This window comes from Mytilus galloprovincialis, chromosome 1 (assembly GCF_965363235.1).
Source record: "Mytilus galloprovincialis chromosome 1, xbMytGall1.hap1.1, whole genome shotgun sequence".
Taxonomy (NCBI): domain Eukaryota; kingdom Metazoa; phylum Mollusca; class Bivalvia; order Mytilida; family Mytilidae; genus Mytilus; species Mytilus galloprovincialis.
Window position 1 is genome coordinate 62,754,703 of NC_134838.1, and position 14,644 is coordinate 62,769,346.

At 31.4% G+C, this 14,644-nt stretch overlaps 1 protein-coding gene across 1 annotated transcript; it reads right to left on the reverse strand.

Moving 5' to 3' along the window:
* Positions 1–2,261: 2,261 nt before the first annotated feature.
* Positions 2,262–14,568, reverse strand: LOC143080765 (solute carrier family 35 member E1 homolog). Its single transcript, XM_076256791.1, has 6 exons — positions 14,126–14,568; positions 12,290–12,360; positions 11,437–11,574; positions 10,729–10,857; positions 6,111–6,356; positions 2,262–2,901 (listed from the first exon to the last, which is right to left on the reverse strand). Exons 1-6 carry the CDS (start codon positions 14,445–14,447, stop codon positions 2,623–2,625), a joined length of 1,185 nt encoding a protein of 394 aa, XP_076112906.1. The 5' UTR covers positions 14,448–14,568; the 3' UTR covers positions 2,262–2,622.
* Between the last annotated feature and the right edge of the window lie 76 nt (positions 14,569–14,644).

The window sequence follows — 14,644 nt, forward strand, 5'->3', positions numbered from 1 at the left end:
GATTGGTAAGAAGATTTCCTGTACTGTCATTTTCACACCATTTTATGGGCAATTAATCACTATTGTGGAAAAACACCCTTCACTTTAAGCAAGTAGTCTAAAAATTTCAGTATCATGAAACCTATAAAAAAACATTTCTCAAATTGGTAATTGTTCTAAAAAAAAGACAAATATTATGTCAGATATGATTTTAAAGGGGCACTAGCTACGAGATATATAAAAAATCTAAAGTTTGATTTTTTTTCTATTCAATCAATAATTAAAGTGAAAAAGTGAAATAACGATTTGCTTTTTGCAGCCAAAAAGGTTCAATTTTGTCAAATTACGCTAAGAAACATTGATAATTAGTTATTCACTTGCAAGTGAATGAGTCGACCTCTTTAAATCCGTATTCATGTGAACTTCAATTAAACCCCTAGCCAGAGATTGACAATGCATGCATTGTGCGTGTACTGGTTATTTAAAGAAAAAGAATGTCAACAATGAAAGTGAAACTACGGTAAATCATTTGATTACTAATTTGATGCACATAAAATCATTCTTTTATGGTGTAAAACAATGAGAAACATCTATTTTTAATCTATAAAATCAAATCAAACAGACCTATTAAATCCAATTGCACGTGTTGGTTTAATCTATTCATATCTTAATATATGTTTACATCACTTATATGGTCATCTGAGGTCAAATCGATAGTTAATTAGATGGTGTCTGGACTAAAATACACAAGAAACGAACCTATATATTATCTACCCCATGCTCTTTAAACTGTTTATTTTAGACTTTTGATAGTTTGGATAAATGTTTTACATTGTTATAAATCAAACATGAGAATTTGAGTCAAATCGGTGACCATTAATTTGACAGCTAGTGCCCCTTTAATACTGTTCTCTTTATATCTTATTTAGGATAATGTAAAATAAAATAATATTTGATGAGACCATTCTACTTTAACATGAGCTGTTGATGCATGAAAAAGAAAGCATTTGAACATGGTAATTTTTTTCTTTAATTGTTTTAAAGTACTGTACATTGACAATGCCATGGATCCTTCCTTATCTGCAATATTTTCAAAAATTTCATAAATCATTGAAAAGTATGATCTCTTGCAAAGTTAATGTCATGATAAAAAGCAAACAAGAATGTGTCCATAGTACACGGATGCCCCACTCGCACTATCATTTTACATGTTCACTGGACCGTGAAATTGGGGTCAATACTTTAATTTGGCATTAAAATTAGAAAGATCATATCATAGTTAACATGTGTACTAAGTTTCAAGTTGATTGGACTTCAACTTCATCAAAAACTACCTTGACCAAAAACTTTAACCTGAGCTTCACACTATCTTCTTCTTTGTTCAGTGGACCATGAAATTGGGGTCAATACTTTAATTTGACATTAAAATTAGAAAGATCATATCATAGAGAACATGTGTACTAAGTTTCAAATTGATTGGACTTCAACTTCATCAAAAACTACCTTGACCAAAAACTTTAACCTGAAGCGGGACGAACGAACGGACGAACGAACGGACGAACTGAGGCACAGACCAGAAAACATAATGCCCCTCTACTATCGTAGGTGGGCATAACAACAATGCATTCTAATTACAAGTATGGTGAATTCCATATGACAATAAACTCATAATACTGAAGGTGAGATTCCAGAAAGCTTGAAAATTATCATATATTTCAATTTCGATCAGAACATAATTGATAGAAAGCTAAAGTCAATGAAGATAATATAACATCAATAATTCTATGATAAGTTATTAAATAAGTATGCAGATATCTTTTATCAAATGAATTCCTGCACCCTTTTGTTCAAACAAATGATATTCAATGCTATAAAAATTGATATGTTAGTAATCATGTTGCATCATCATAAACAATTACCAGAAGTAGAAGAAAAACATCATAGCTGATAAACCAAATGAAATTGAGAATGGAAATGGGGAAGCTGTCAAAGAGACAACAACCCCACCCAAGAGCAGAAAACAGCTGAAGGCCACTAATGGGTAACTATTTTATCACCAATTTCATTGTTTTATCACAGTGACAGAAACTAAATGTTTGCAGTATATAATAATTCATTTGAAACTGCACTCAGACTAACACTAAACTGTTTTTTCCACAAATTTTTATCATCTAAAATAATTAACAAATTGTAAAGTCTATACAAGTACGATCCTTTCTGCACCAATCTTCATGCACATGATTATGTAGTAATTGTAGAATTTAAAAATTAAACGTTGGTCCAAAAAATATGCTGCTAAAAAATACTTAATAAATAAATGATCACAGTTATAAACTTGAGCAAAATAATATATTAATGTATCTGGTTTACCCAAGGTAATAACTGTTTAGTTAATTCTTTCAAAAATTCTGATTTAAATAAAAACTGTACTAAAGTACACAAGGAGTTCTGTTTGGACACTGGACAGGTTTGACTTTTAACACAATGGCTGCAAAATAATGCTATTATAATTTTTTTCTTTATCGCAGTTTAGAAAAAAATCTACCTCAAATGAGTACATAATTGATGGAAACAATAAAAATCAAATGGTTTCTTAAGAGAAAAATCTATCAGCATTGCGTAAATTACATAAAAATATTTATATCACACATGATGAACTCCTCTGGAATGCAAATCTGAAAGTCCAAAACTACCTCTTTCTTTATCATCTTTCATTGGTGGAAGCAACGTCACATGGTCCATTTGAATATTATTCTGTAACAATATATGATCATCCGGATGGACATATCCATTTTCCCGTAGATTAGACATACTTTTGGAATGAGGAAGACTACCTTTATAAAGTGCATTGAGATTCGAGTCACTACGAATATAAGGAAGAATTGTCTCTCTCTTTTTTGCTTGGTTTTGGTCATATTTAGCCTGAAAGTGAGAATATAAGCATATCAAACAGTTAAGGTTATATAGTAAAGGTATACTGACATACATGTAAGAGGTCTCTAAACGCATTAGCTCCAAATGGGGATTTCTTTAGTAGAAGCCATATCAATTATGTGTATCAGTGGGGGAAAATATGATAGCCTGAAAATATAGTACATGCCAAACAGTTTACTCAAGTAATAAGTAGAAATTAAAATGTTCAACATTGTTATAGTGTTCATCATTATAGCTTTCATGTGTTCTTGATCAAATAAAATTGGCACTTAATATAATTTTTTGGCAAGTCTCACAGCTCTCAGTATAAAATTACATGTTACGGTGCCTTATACTATTACTTGTACAATTATCAGCATTAAGCCTGAAATGTTTGTTCAAATTTTAATGAAACACAATAAATTCATTGGCGAAGTTGTCTTATTGGCAATCCTACCACATCTTATTTACATATTCAAATACTACTGTGATCGGAATTTGTATAGCCACAGGTACATGTAGTTACAAAACATTCCATTATATCAATTAGCCACCAAATTTACATAAGCATTGCTCTCAAAAAGTTAGGAACATTTTCTTTAGAAGTAATATCTTATTTATGACCAGAGTTAATTACAAATATTTTTTAATGTGTTTATAATTAGACCTTGCAAAAAAGATATACATTATTTATAAGTACACTCACGCATTTATTATATATACATTTGGTTTTAAAACAAAAAATAACATCAACTGAACGAAAAGATAAATATAAACTGAGAAGTTTATGAAGTCAGCATGCAAACAAGAACAGTAACTTGTCAAGTTCAGGGCAATCATTAGAAAAGTTTTAGTATGTTTTTTTTTCCTTTCTAGAAAAAGATAAAATTTAATGTTAAGTGCCAACCTGAAATTGTAAATAGATGCAAAAAGACAATAATAAAAAGATGAATTGTGCCTGAAAGAGAGTATAAAGGGAATAAAAAGTACATATATAATAAAATAATTTGCCACATGCAAATACATACCAAAACACTTATCATTTTTCCTATGATACTTTACACACACTTGTTTATTTCTCATAACAAATTTCACTTTCTATTTATTTACAAGTTCAAAAACAAAAATGCAAGGTCCCAGTATTTGTAAATAATTTCCTCTGGATACATATAAAAATTTGAAAATGCAGAACATCTCTACATCTCAAATTCTGACTCATGAATTAATATATAAATCTAAAACTCCTGAATTCCCTCTTTCACTTTTTTTTATACATTGTGTTCATTATTATGTAAATTAGGCCCACTCTTTGAATATGAAAAGTTACTATTTAAAAGTGTTTTAATGCTGCTTTCACTTTGAATTTGTGGCAAAATTTGTTGTCTCTTTCTCTCTCGATTATGGTCAAATTTTGCCTAGAAAATTAAAATAGAAAAATATAATACAGACCATCATAATTATTAAAAATTCCTAATACTTATTTTGTTCAGTAGTTTGGAAAAAATTAGGAGGTCTTTCTTGAAAAAGAAAAAAAAGTTGGAGGCATAGAACAGACTAAAAAGTTTAAAGGGGCACTAGCTACGAGATATATAAAAAATCTAATGTATATTTTTTTTTTGCTCAATCATTAACATTGATTAATGAAATGCAAAAAGTGAAATAATAATTCGCTTTTAGCAGCCAGTATAGTTTAATTTTGTCAAAATAAGCCAAAAACCATTGATCATGAATTATTCACTTGCAAGTGAATAATTCTACCTCATTGAATCTGTATCCATGTGAACTTCAATTTAACCCCTTAGCTTGAAAAGGATAAAACTTGAATTGTTATTTAAAGGAAAAGAATGTCGAAATTGAAAGTGAAACAAAGGTAAATCATTTGATTGACTGATTCGATCCACAAAATATCATTCTTATACAGGTAAAAACGATGATAAACATTTATTTTTCATCTATACATAATATGAAATTGAATAGACCTTGAATAATCCAACAGCACAAGTTTGCTTAATCTATTTATATCTATACTTATGTTTATATCGCTTATATGGTCATCAGATGACTTTAGAGGTCAACTCGATAATTATTTAGACGGCGTACAGACTAAAATACACACGAAACGAAGCTACAGTTTTTCATGCCTGTGCCTTTGTAATTGTTTATGTTAGACTTATAATAGTTTGGATAAATGTTTTACATTGTTATAAATCAAATATGAAAATTCGATTAAAATCGGTGAACATGAATTTGTCAGCTAGTGCCCCTTTAAGTAGCTTGCTTAAGGGATTTATAACAAAGGAATTATTTTACAATTCTTATGAAAAATGAAGGCAAAAAGTATTGGAAATTAACCCCTCTGCATTTGAAGAATAAGCTTCAGAATCAAAAAAAGAAAGAATGAAAGACTTTGATCAAGACAAATAAAGAATGGATATACATTTTTAAATGTAAAAAAAATTATTATATCATCCAATAATTTAATTTTGGAAGATGCGTTACATCCATTATGGCTCCATTATGGCTCATAGACATAATTCAGTCATGTGACCGTGACATTATCAACGTTTTTTCATGGTTTACTCGGGTTCAAAATGGAATTTAGAATTAAATTATAAGAAATAACTGTAATATTTTATATGTCTTTTCGAAATGACATAAAAGATGTGGTGCACACTTTAAAATAACCACTACACAGGTTATTCAGTGTGCACCACATTTTTTAAAAAGCTTTTAAAGCAGAGATATCACCACACAACTTACTGAACTATTAACTGATAGTTGTCTCCCCTTAATCAAAAATATTTATTTTCTTGGAATGAAAACTTTCTTGGTCATGACTACTTTAGATTCAAATATGGTCAAGCCATAAATTGTTCATATTTAATAATGTTGAAATTCTTCAATTTAATATTAAGTTTTGAAATCTATTTGTCAACAAGAAACAACAAAATAATTAAGTCATTTAAACTCAAAGATGATGCTGATCTTGTATCGACAGATTTCAAAAATAAAAATATCTAATTCTCCTCCCAATAATAACATCAAGAATGTTTGCCTATTAGACATATTTCCTCTGGCTCTTACATTTGTACCTAAAATTTAACCTAGGTGGTGAGCAACAGACCAAAAACAGACGGACAGACTGGAAAACCTAATGTCTTCATATGATCAAAGGCAGGACATACAAACTAAACAAATACATGTTTTTCCATACTAACCTTGTTATAAACTAACACCCCAAATATTGCAATCATCATTCCAATAAAATTAGACATAGTAATAGGGTTCTGTAAAACGAACAGAGAAGCACCAATAATAACCACTCTCTTTGTGGCATTAGCTACAGCATAACTCAATGTAGATACCATAGCCAGAACAGTGAAGGCAAATACATTCTGTAACATGCTGAACAAGCCATCAAAAAACAATAATAATACTGGGGTGGCCAGAGACTTTCCCTCTACCTGTAATGAAAATACATAATTTAGACACCATCATAGTTATTATATATTATTCAATATACTGGTTCAAGTGGTTGACAAAATTGAAAATCAAATTTGAAGTGTTTAAAATCAATTGCAAAAACATTTCTTTGACCAAGATTTTCTATGAATGTATTGCTGATTCTTGGTCTTAAGGCCACACTTAAAAATATTTTAGTTTGCCCAAACCCTACTCAAAAGTAGAGACAGTGGGTAGGTAGGGAGGCAATGTCTTTTTTTTTTAAAAAAAAGAAGAGAAATAGAAGTGTAGGATGTTTTTTTTTGTCATGCAGATCCAAGTAAAAAAAACTTTTCTTCAAGGCAATAAAAGATTTTGAGTAGGCAGCTATTTCTGGGTAGGTAGTGTTAGGGCAAACAAACATATTCTTTTTTATGGCCTAACTACCGGTAAAATATACTTAGATATTTAATTCTTCTGATAACATTATCATATGTAAGTTTTTAGCTTTTATTTGAATTAAAATTATATCAAAAACTTCATCTCCAGTGATATTGTTGTCTTTTTTCATAACTACCTCTACCATTTTTTATTGGGAAAATTGCATATTTTTTTATTGAAATTGGGAAATTTGTATTTTTTATTCTAAACACATCTCAGATTTTTTGCTGACCTTTTACTGTCTTTTTTGCACTGTTTTTTTTCATGTATATTTTGGTTGTCAGACATTTTCAAGGTGCAACACCACTAATTCAGGCCCTGCCAGAAAGCACATACCAGAAAGTAGTACATATTTAACACAAAATAGTTCCTACGCATGGACATAACTTTCAATATATTTAGAATATTTTATTAATTTTGGTATCAAATGAAAGCTGCATGACTGGTGATCATTGCAGAACAATTTTTGACTGATAAATTTGAATAATAAAAAAATGGCATGAAATTTAAAAAGGAGGGTACATTTTGCCTTTTTGTCAGATCGGAAGTACCTGTTTTGGTACATCCGAAGTTCCGGGAACCAGTTCTTTCTTATATGCAATGTAAGGTATGTTGATTTTTTGAGTACAGGACACCAGAAGGTGTTGCTTTGACATGCAATGATTGTCACTTTATTTGAACTTAAGATAAAGGAGCTGTGACCACTCGAAATTGAGGAATTTAACATAGAAAGCAATGGGGCCATTAATTAGTGGTGTACTTCCTATTACAGAGAATCACCAGAAATCCAATTTTTAAAAGTTGTACCTATTCCAATGAAAATAAGTCCAATTTGATGTTAGTAATCATGTTTAATCATCTTTTTTTGGTCAACCGTCCTGCTTATGGGAAATTTAAGCTCTTAAATTGGCATACTCAAGTATGTTAGCCTTTTATGGTCATACAGCATGCATGCAGTTAAGACTTGACTCCAAGTTCTTATTTTTGCATTTTTTCTGATTGAAATCAATAAAACAAGTATTTTATGACTTGTATGTGGAACAAAATAGCTCTTGGTCAAAATAATCTTATGATTTTTCAAGTTTTTTTGTTTTTCTTATGGTAGCCTTTTACAATCAAGGCAAATGGTACATACTCATATAAGAATTCTAAAATCTCACTGTACATGCAATTTTGAACCAGTTTAGCAAGTTATCTAGCTGAGGGATATATAAATTGCTCTTATTAATCTATGTTTTACCACAGTATTACGGTATATACAAAAAAAAAGCCCTTTTCCAGTTTCAAGAAAAAAGGGGGGATAATTTCTCATTTATGTCTCAAGTTTAAACTGATATATTTTTATTTAATGAAGAACCTCTGATACAAATATGACTATTAGTTAGCACATAGCTTTCCTAATAGAAATAAATAAATAAAACAATAATATTTTGAATAAACTAGAGGCTCTAAAGAGCCTGTGTCGCTCACCTTGGTCTATGTGCATATTAAACAAAGGACACAAATGGATTCATGACAAAATTGTATTTTGGTGATGGTGATGTGTTTGAAGTTCTTTCTTTACTGAACGATTTTGCTTCTTACAATTATATCTATAATGAACTTTGCCCATTAGTAACAGAGAACTATATTTGGTAAAAATTTACATAAATTTACCAAATTAATGAAAATTGTTAAAAATTGACTATAAAGGGCAATAACTCCTTAAGGGGTCAACTGACCATTTTGGTCATGTTGACTTATTTGTAGATCTTACTTTGCTGAACATTATTGCTGTTTACAATTTATCTCTATCTGTAATAATATTCAAGATAATAACCAAAAACAGCAAAATTTCCTAAAAATTACCAACTCAGGGGCAGCAACCCAACAACCGATTGACCGATTCATCTGAAAATTTCAGGGCAGATAGATCTTGACCTGATAAACATTTTTATCCCATGTCAGATTTCCTCAAAATGCTTTGGTTTTTGAGTTATAAGCCAAAAACTGCATTTTACCCCTTTGTTCTGTTTTTAGCCGTGGCTGCCATCTTGGTTGGTTGACCAGGTCATGCCACACATTTTTTAAACTAGATACCCCAAAGATGATTGTGGCCAAGTTTGGATTAATTTGGCCCAGTAGTTTCAGAGGAGAAGATTTTTGTAAAAGATTACTTTAACGAAAAATGGTTAAAAATTGACTATAAAGGGCAAAAACTCCTAAACGGGTCAACTGACCATTTTGGTCATGTGGACTTATTTGTAGATCTTACTTTGCTGAACATTATTGCTGTTCACAGTTTACCTCTATCTATAATAATATTCAAGATAATAACCAAAAACAGCAAAATTTCCTCAAAATTACCAATTCAGGGGCAGCAACCCAACAACCGATTGACCGATTCATCTGAAAATTTCAGGGCAGATAGATCTTGACCTGATAAACATTTTTACCCCACGTCAGATTTGCTCTAAATGCTTTGGTTTTTGAGTTATAAGCCAAAAACTGCATTTTACCCCTATGTTCTATTTTTAGCCGTGGCGGCCATCTTGGTTGGTTGACCGGGTCACGCCACACATTTTTTAAACTAGATACCCCAATGATGATTGTGGCCAAGTTTGGTTTGATTTGGCCCAGTAGTTTCAGAGGAGAAGATTTTTGTAAAAGTTAACGACGACGGACGACGACGGACGACAACGGACGACGACGACGGACGCCGGACGCAAAGTGATGGGAATAGCTCACTTGGCCCTTCGGGCCAGGTGAGCTAAAAAGGTATATTGGCCAATGGTAATATCCATATGCAGTTTTCTTTGAATAACCCATATGTTACTACCAGTCGAATTTGAGCTTAAAATTAATAAAATAGTATTTGGACTAAAGCTTTATATGTTTTTTATTGCTTGAAATAGATCATAGAATGAAATAAAGTAATGCTCAAGTCAATATAGCAAATTTGGTTCTGTTATAGGTGTAACACCACTAATTCAGGCCCGGCCAGAAAGCACATACCAGAAAGTAGTACATATTTAACACAAAATAGTTCCTACACATGGACATAACTTTCAATATATTTAGAATATTTTATTAATTTTGGTATCAAATGAAAGCTGCATGACTGGTGATCATTGCAGAACAATTTTTGACTGATAAATTTGAATAATAAAAAAATGGCATGAAATTTAAAAAGGAGGGTACATTTTGCCTTTTTGTCAGATCGGAAGTACCTGTTTTGGTACATCCGAAGTTCCGGGAACCAGTTCTTTCTTATATGCAATGTAAGGTATGTTGATTTTTTGAGTACAGGACACCAGAAGGTGTTGCTTTGACATGCAATGATTGTCACTTTATTTGAACTTAAGATAAAGGAGCTGTGACCACTCGAAATTGAGGAATTTAACATAGAAAGCAATGGGGCCATTAATTAGTGGTGTACTTCCTCAACCTGAAAGATACTTTTCGGAGAGGGGAAAGAAACCAAAACAATGATGGTACTTAATGCATTGAAAATCATGTGTTACAAACACCATGATGATTCTGATCAGAAAACTGGATCTCAAAAGCGCTTTCTTATATCAAAATAATAACATGAATACGATATTTACAAACATTACTACCAATGCCATCACTGTTTTGGGAAAATGTAAACTTTTTTGGGAGGAATTTTAAGCCACTTTTTTTAGTAATTGGGAATTTTCTCTAGGGGAAAAGGCAGAATTTCGGCTGTAATTTGAGGCAAACAATATCACTGATCTCATATGTGAAAATATCTTAATGTTGAAATGAGCAATCATGCAGGGAAATGTTTGAAAAAATGTTGCTATCACGCTTCAGCCTGCCTGTAATAATTGTACATAGGGAATCCTTATGTAGAAGTTACAATATCAACAATAACATGCTTATATAAATTTGCTTTTCTTTTTAATTTTTAAGAATCCATACATGTATCGTATCCAGTACATGTTTACTTACTACTGTATCATCACTGGAAATAATTTTTCTAAAATCAAATATCAACCAAACAGGAAAGAAACATAAAGCAGATATTCTACACAGTAACACTAGTAGTCGTAAATGATGAAGGCCAGTTTCATGTAGACACTGAAAAAAAAAGAATATTATGTCAACGGCATTTGATGGATTCATTCAAGTACGGGGTAATTCAGGCAGTTTAAATCAAACAATTGATGGAGAATTGTCTCATTGGCACTCATACCACATCTTCTTTTATCTAAATACCAAGATGAAATTTACAATTTATAATGTTACATGTTTATTGACCAAACACAAATTTTCACACATGTAAATGATAATAAACTATGCAAAAGTCAATGTACAAAGGTCTATGACAAAGGTCTATGACAAAGGTCTATGACTTTGTACATGTATCAAATACATATAATATCATGGAAATAAGATATGTCGATGCTGAAAAATACTTTGAACAATATATTTTTTCCTTAGCCTTTGTTCCCATTTAACATGTTTAAAAGACCAAACCATGAACTTAAAAACAATTGTTGAGGCCACCACAAAAAGCACATTTTTGTCTGCAGAGGAGATGGATATTGATTAAGTTTTAAACTGAAACAGGGTGATTGGAGGGGCAAAACTTTACCCTGTCATATTAACATGATTAAATGCATTGAATATACATGAATTAATAATACATGGACTTACCTTTTTAGAGAAAATAGTCATTAATGAGAATCCTAGTGTAGCACCAAGAGCACTGAGTAATCCCATAAACTCAAATGATACTTCTGTTAATGTAGCAATGATAACACCTCCTATGATAGGCAGTAATGATAAATATACCTTGGAAAAAAGAATAAAATAATATACTTGATAATTCTGTTAATAATACAATGATGAGCAAAATGATATCTCTTAAATGTAGGATAGAATAAATTGCTTTGCTAAACACAGACTGATACAGACCGCAGATGTTAAACCCTGAGCAGTTAGGGCAAATTTGAACAATATTCAAGCTTGATACTGTCTGAATTTGGATTGTGATTAAATTTTTGACATAGTATAAGTTTCTGACACAAAGTAAATGTCAAGATCATACAAATCTATTGCACAATACTGTGCAATTAAAGATTCTTCTTGATAAAAAAAAAAATTTGAACCCCTTAACAAAATTTGAATGCATTAATCATCCCCCAAACTTTTGAATCCCCCCTTGGAGCAATTATCCCCACACTAATTGCATTTCCTTTGTAGTACAATTTCAGAGAGATCCATACTCTTAAAAACAAGTTATTGTCTTGAAACTAGAAAAATGCTTGTTTTTGGCCCCTCATTCATGCATAAATTGGGCAATTACCTCGAAGCTCAATCCCAGCCTTCCTTTAGTGATATGGAACCTTGAGATCCATAAACTTACACACAAATTATTGTCCAGAAACTACAAAAATGATTGTTTTGGCCCCTTTTTGGTCCTTAATTCCTACACAGTACTGTACAAGTAATGTATGTATTGTGGTGCGGAAAAAAAATAGTAGTCATATATTACAATTTGACTTACTGGCAATGTTTGTGTTTCCCCAAGCAGAACTCTTGAAAGAACAACAGTAAATAATGGCAAGGTGGCTTTCACTGAAAATTATAAACATGTTATTAATTTAAAAGCTTAAGGTATTAATATATATATGGGAATAAATAAATCTTATTTTTTCATTTTGTGCTACATGCATTGACATGTATGTTCAAATGATTTATGTTAGTGTTCAAGCTTCATGTACATTTGTACAAGCAATGGAATGTCCAAAATGTGAAATTAACAGAAAATTATTTCTGACATTTTGGAGGATATCGAAAAGCCCTATTTAATGTGTTCTGTACATGGTTGCTATAAGTATGATATTTCTTGTAGCCATTTACTAATGTAGAATTTCTTTTGTTAAATAAATTCATTTTCAGCAGCTTAACATCTGTGGCTAATTGTTTATCCATTTCCTCGATAACTTTTCTTTATATTGCATGGTTAAATGAATCATGATGAATTGTGATTTGAAAACAAGCGTTTTCTTTCACTACTTTATAATTTACATGTAATCTATGCTAACATTCAATAAGACCATGAGAAATTTTATTTTATACGATTTTACCATGTTTACATTCATTAGTTTATAAATACAAGCATTCAGTAGTCATGGTACATGTAGTTGTTGTTTGTTGATGTGGTTCATTAATGTTTCTTGTTTTTATATGGAATATAAGACATGTAAGATTAGACTGTTGGCTTCCTCGTTTGAAATTTGAATGTTTTCATACTAGTTGTTTTGACTGGGATGGAGAGTTGTCTCATTGGCACTCATACAACATCTCCTTTTACATGTATCTATGTTTTTAATGGCTAGATTGTATTTTTGTATTAATTATCCTCATGAACAAAATGAGATGTGGGATAGTACACTTTTACATCTGAGACAGCTAGCCACCAATTCAAATACCAAAAAACAACTACATAAAATATATACATCAACATTTATGGTCATGCATGCTCCTCAACAAAATCAACTACAGAAAACTTTACAAGTTTTTAACCAAAATATGTATTAAATGTTTTTAAACTATTTTTTTTATAGTAATAACTTATTTATACAATGTAGCTTGAATGTGTAAAGACAACACACAATGTGACATACACGTTCACTTGTATTTTTGTCCATCTGATGAGTTAAGCCTTTTTCAACTGATTTTTATAGTTCGTTCTTATGTTGTACTGTTATAAATGTACCACTGTCCAAGGTTAGGGGGAGGGTTGGGATCCCGCTAACATGTTTAACCCCGCCACATTATTTATGTATGTGCCTGTCCCAAATCAGGAGCCTGTAATTCAGTGGTTGTCGTTTGTTTATGTGTTACATATTTGTTTTTCGTTCATTTTTTTACATAAATAAGGCCTAGTTTTCTCGTTTGAATTGTTTTACATTGACTTATCGGGGCCTATTATAGCTGACTATGCGGTATGGGCTTTGCTCATTGTTGAAGGCCGTACAGTGACCTATAGTTGTTAATGTCTGTGTCATTTTGGTCTTTTGTGGATAGTTGTCTCATTGGCAATCATACCACATCTTCTTTTTTCTACGTAAAGTACATGTGCAAACAGTATATGAAGATAAGCCATATTGATTTTAATTACATGTACATATAAATGTAGTTGATGAACAACACAAACAAGGATACAAATGACAATTGTTTACAATTTGTACTTATGTAGTAATGGTGTTGTTTTGAGCAGGATACACAGTATATAATATACAGTTTAATTGTGCATTAAAATAAAATGTAACCATTATTTACTTTCATTATCACCAATGACTGTTATATACTGTATGGTTTCGTTATATATACTTACCAGTATGGGCATATGAAACGGAAACTATCCAGATGCTGACATGAGAAGATAGTGATGACAAGAATTTGCCTAATGCCAGTGGAATAATCATGGTGAAATAATATCTTTTGGGAACATTGCCTGTGTGAGGGACACCTAGAAGTCCTAGGATCGGGCCTAAATAAACTGCTGCTGATATAAGCTGGACGAGAGTCACTGTCATAGGATACGGAAATTCTGTCAACACCAACTTTCCAATAATATTTCCGCTCGCACTGGAAATATACCAAACAATGCACACCAAGACAAGCTTGATGCCATACAATATGGCCTCACTATCCATGGCCAGTTTTCTCAGTGAGCAGATTACATTTTCCTTGCGTTATACTGTAGAAAACATGTATACAGTTTTGTCAAATGTCAACATCTGGTAGTTTGTACACGTGTGACGTTGCCGACGATAAAAATAGTCAGCAGTGAATTTAAGCTTATTTCCAACAGGATATAAATGACATTATCAAATATGAAATAAGAATTTTT

What these genes read in the sequence shown, in the direction of transcription:
- LOC143080765 (XM_076256791.1), bottom strand. Translation starts at nt 14,447, where the DNA reads ATGGATAGTGAGGCCATATTGTATGGCATCAAGCTTGTCTTGGTGTGC. An exon ending in TGACTATTTTCTCTAAAAAG is followed by an intron (nt 10,858 to 11,436) that starts GTAAGTCCATGT and finishes TTTTTTTTTCAG; the next exon opens with TGTCTACATGAAACTGGCCT. An exon ending in TTTCCAGTGATGATACAGTA is followed by an intron (nt 6,357 to 10,728) that starts GTAAGTAAACAT and finishes TTTTCATTACAG; the next exon opens with GTAGAGGGAAAGTCTCTGGC.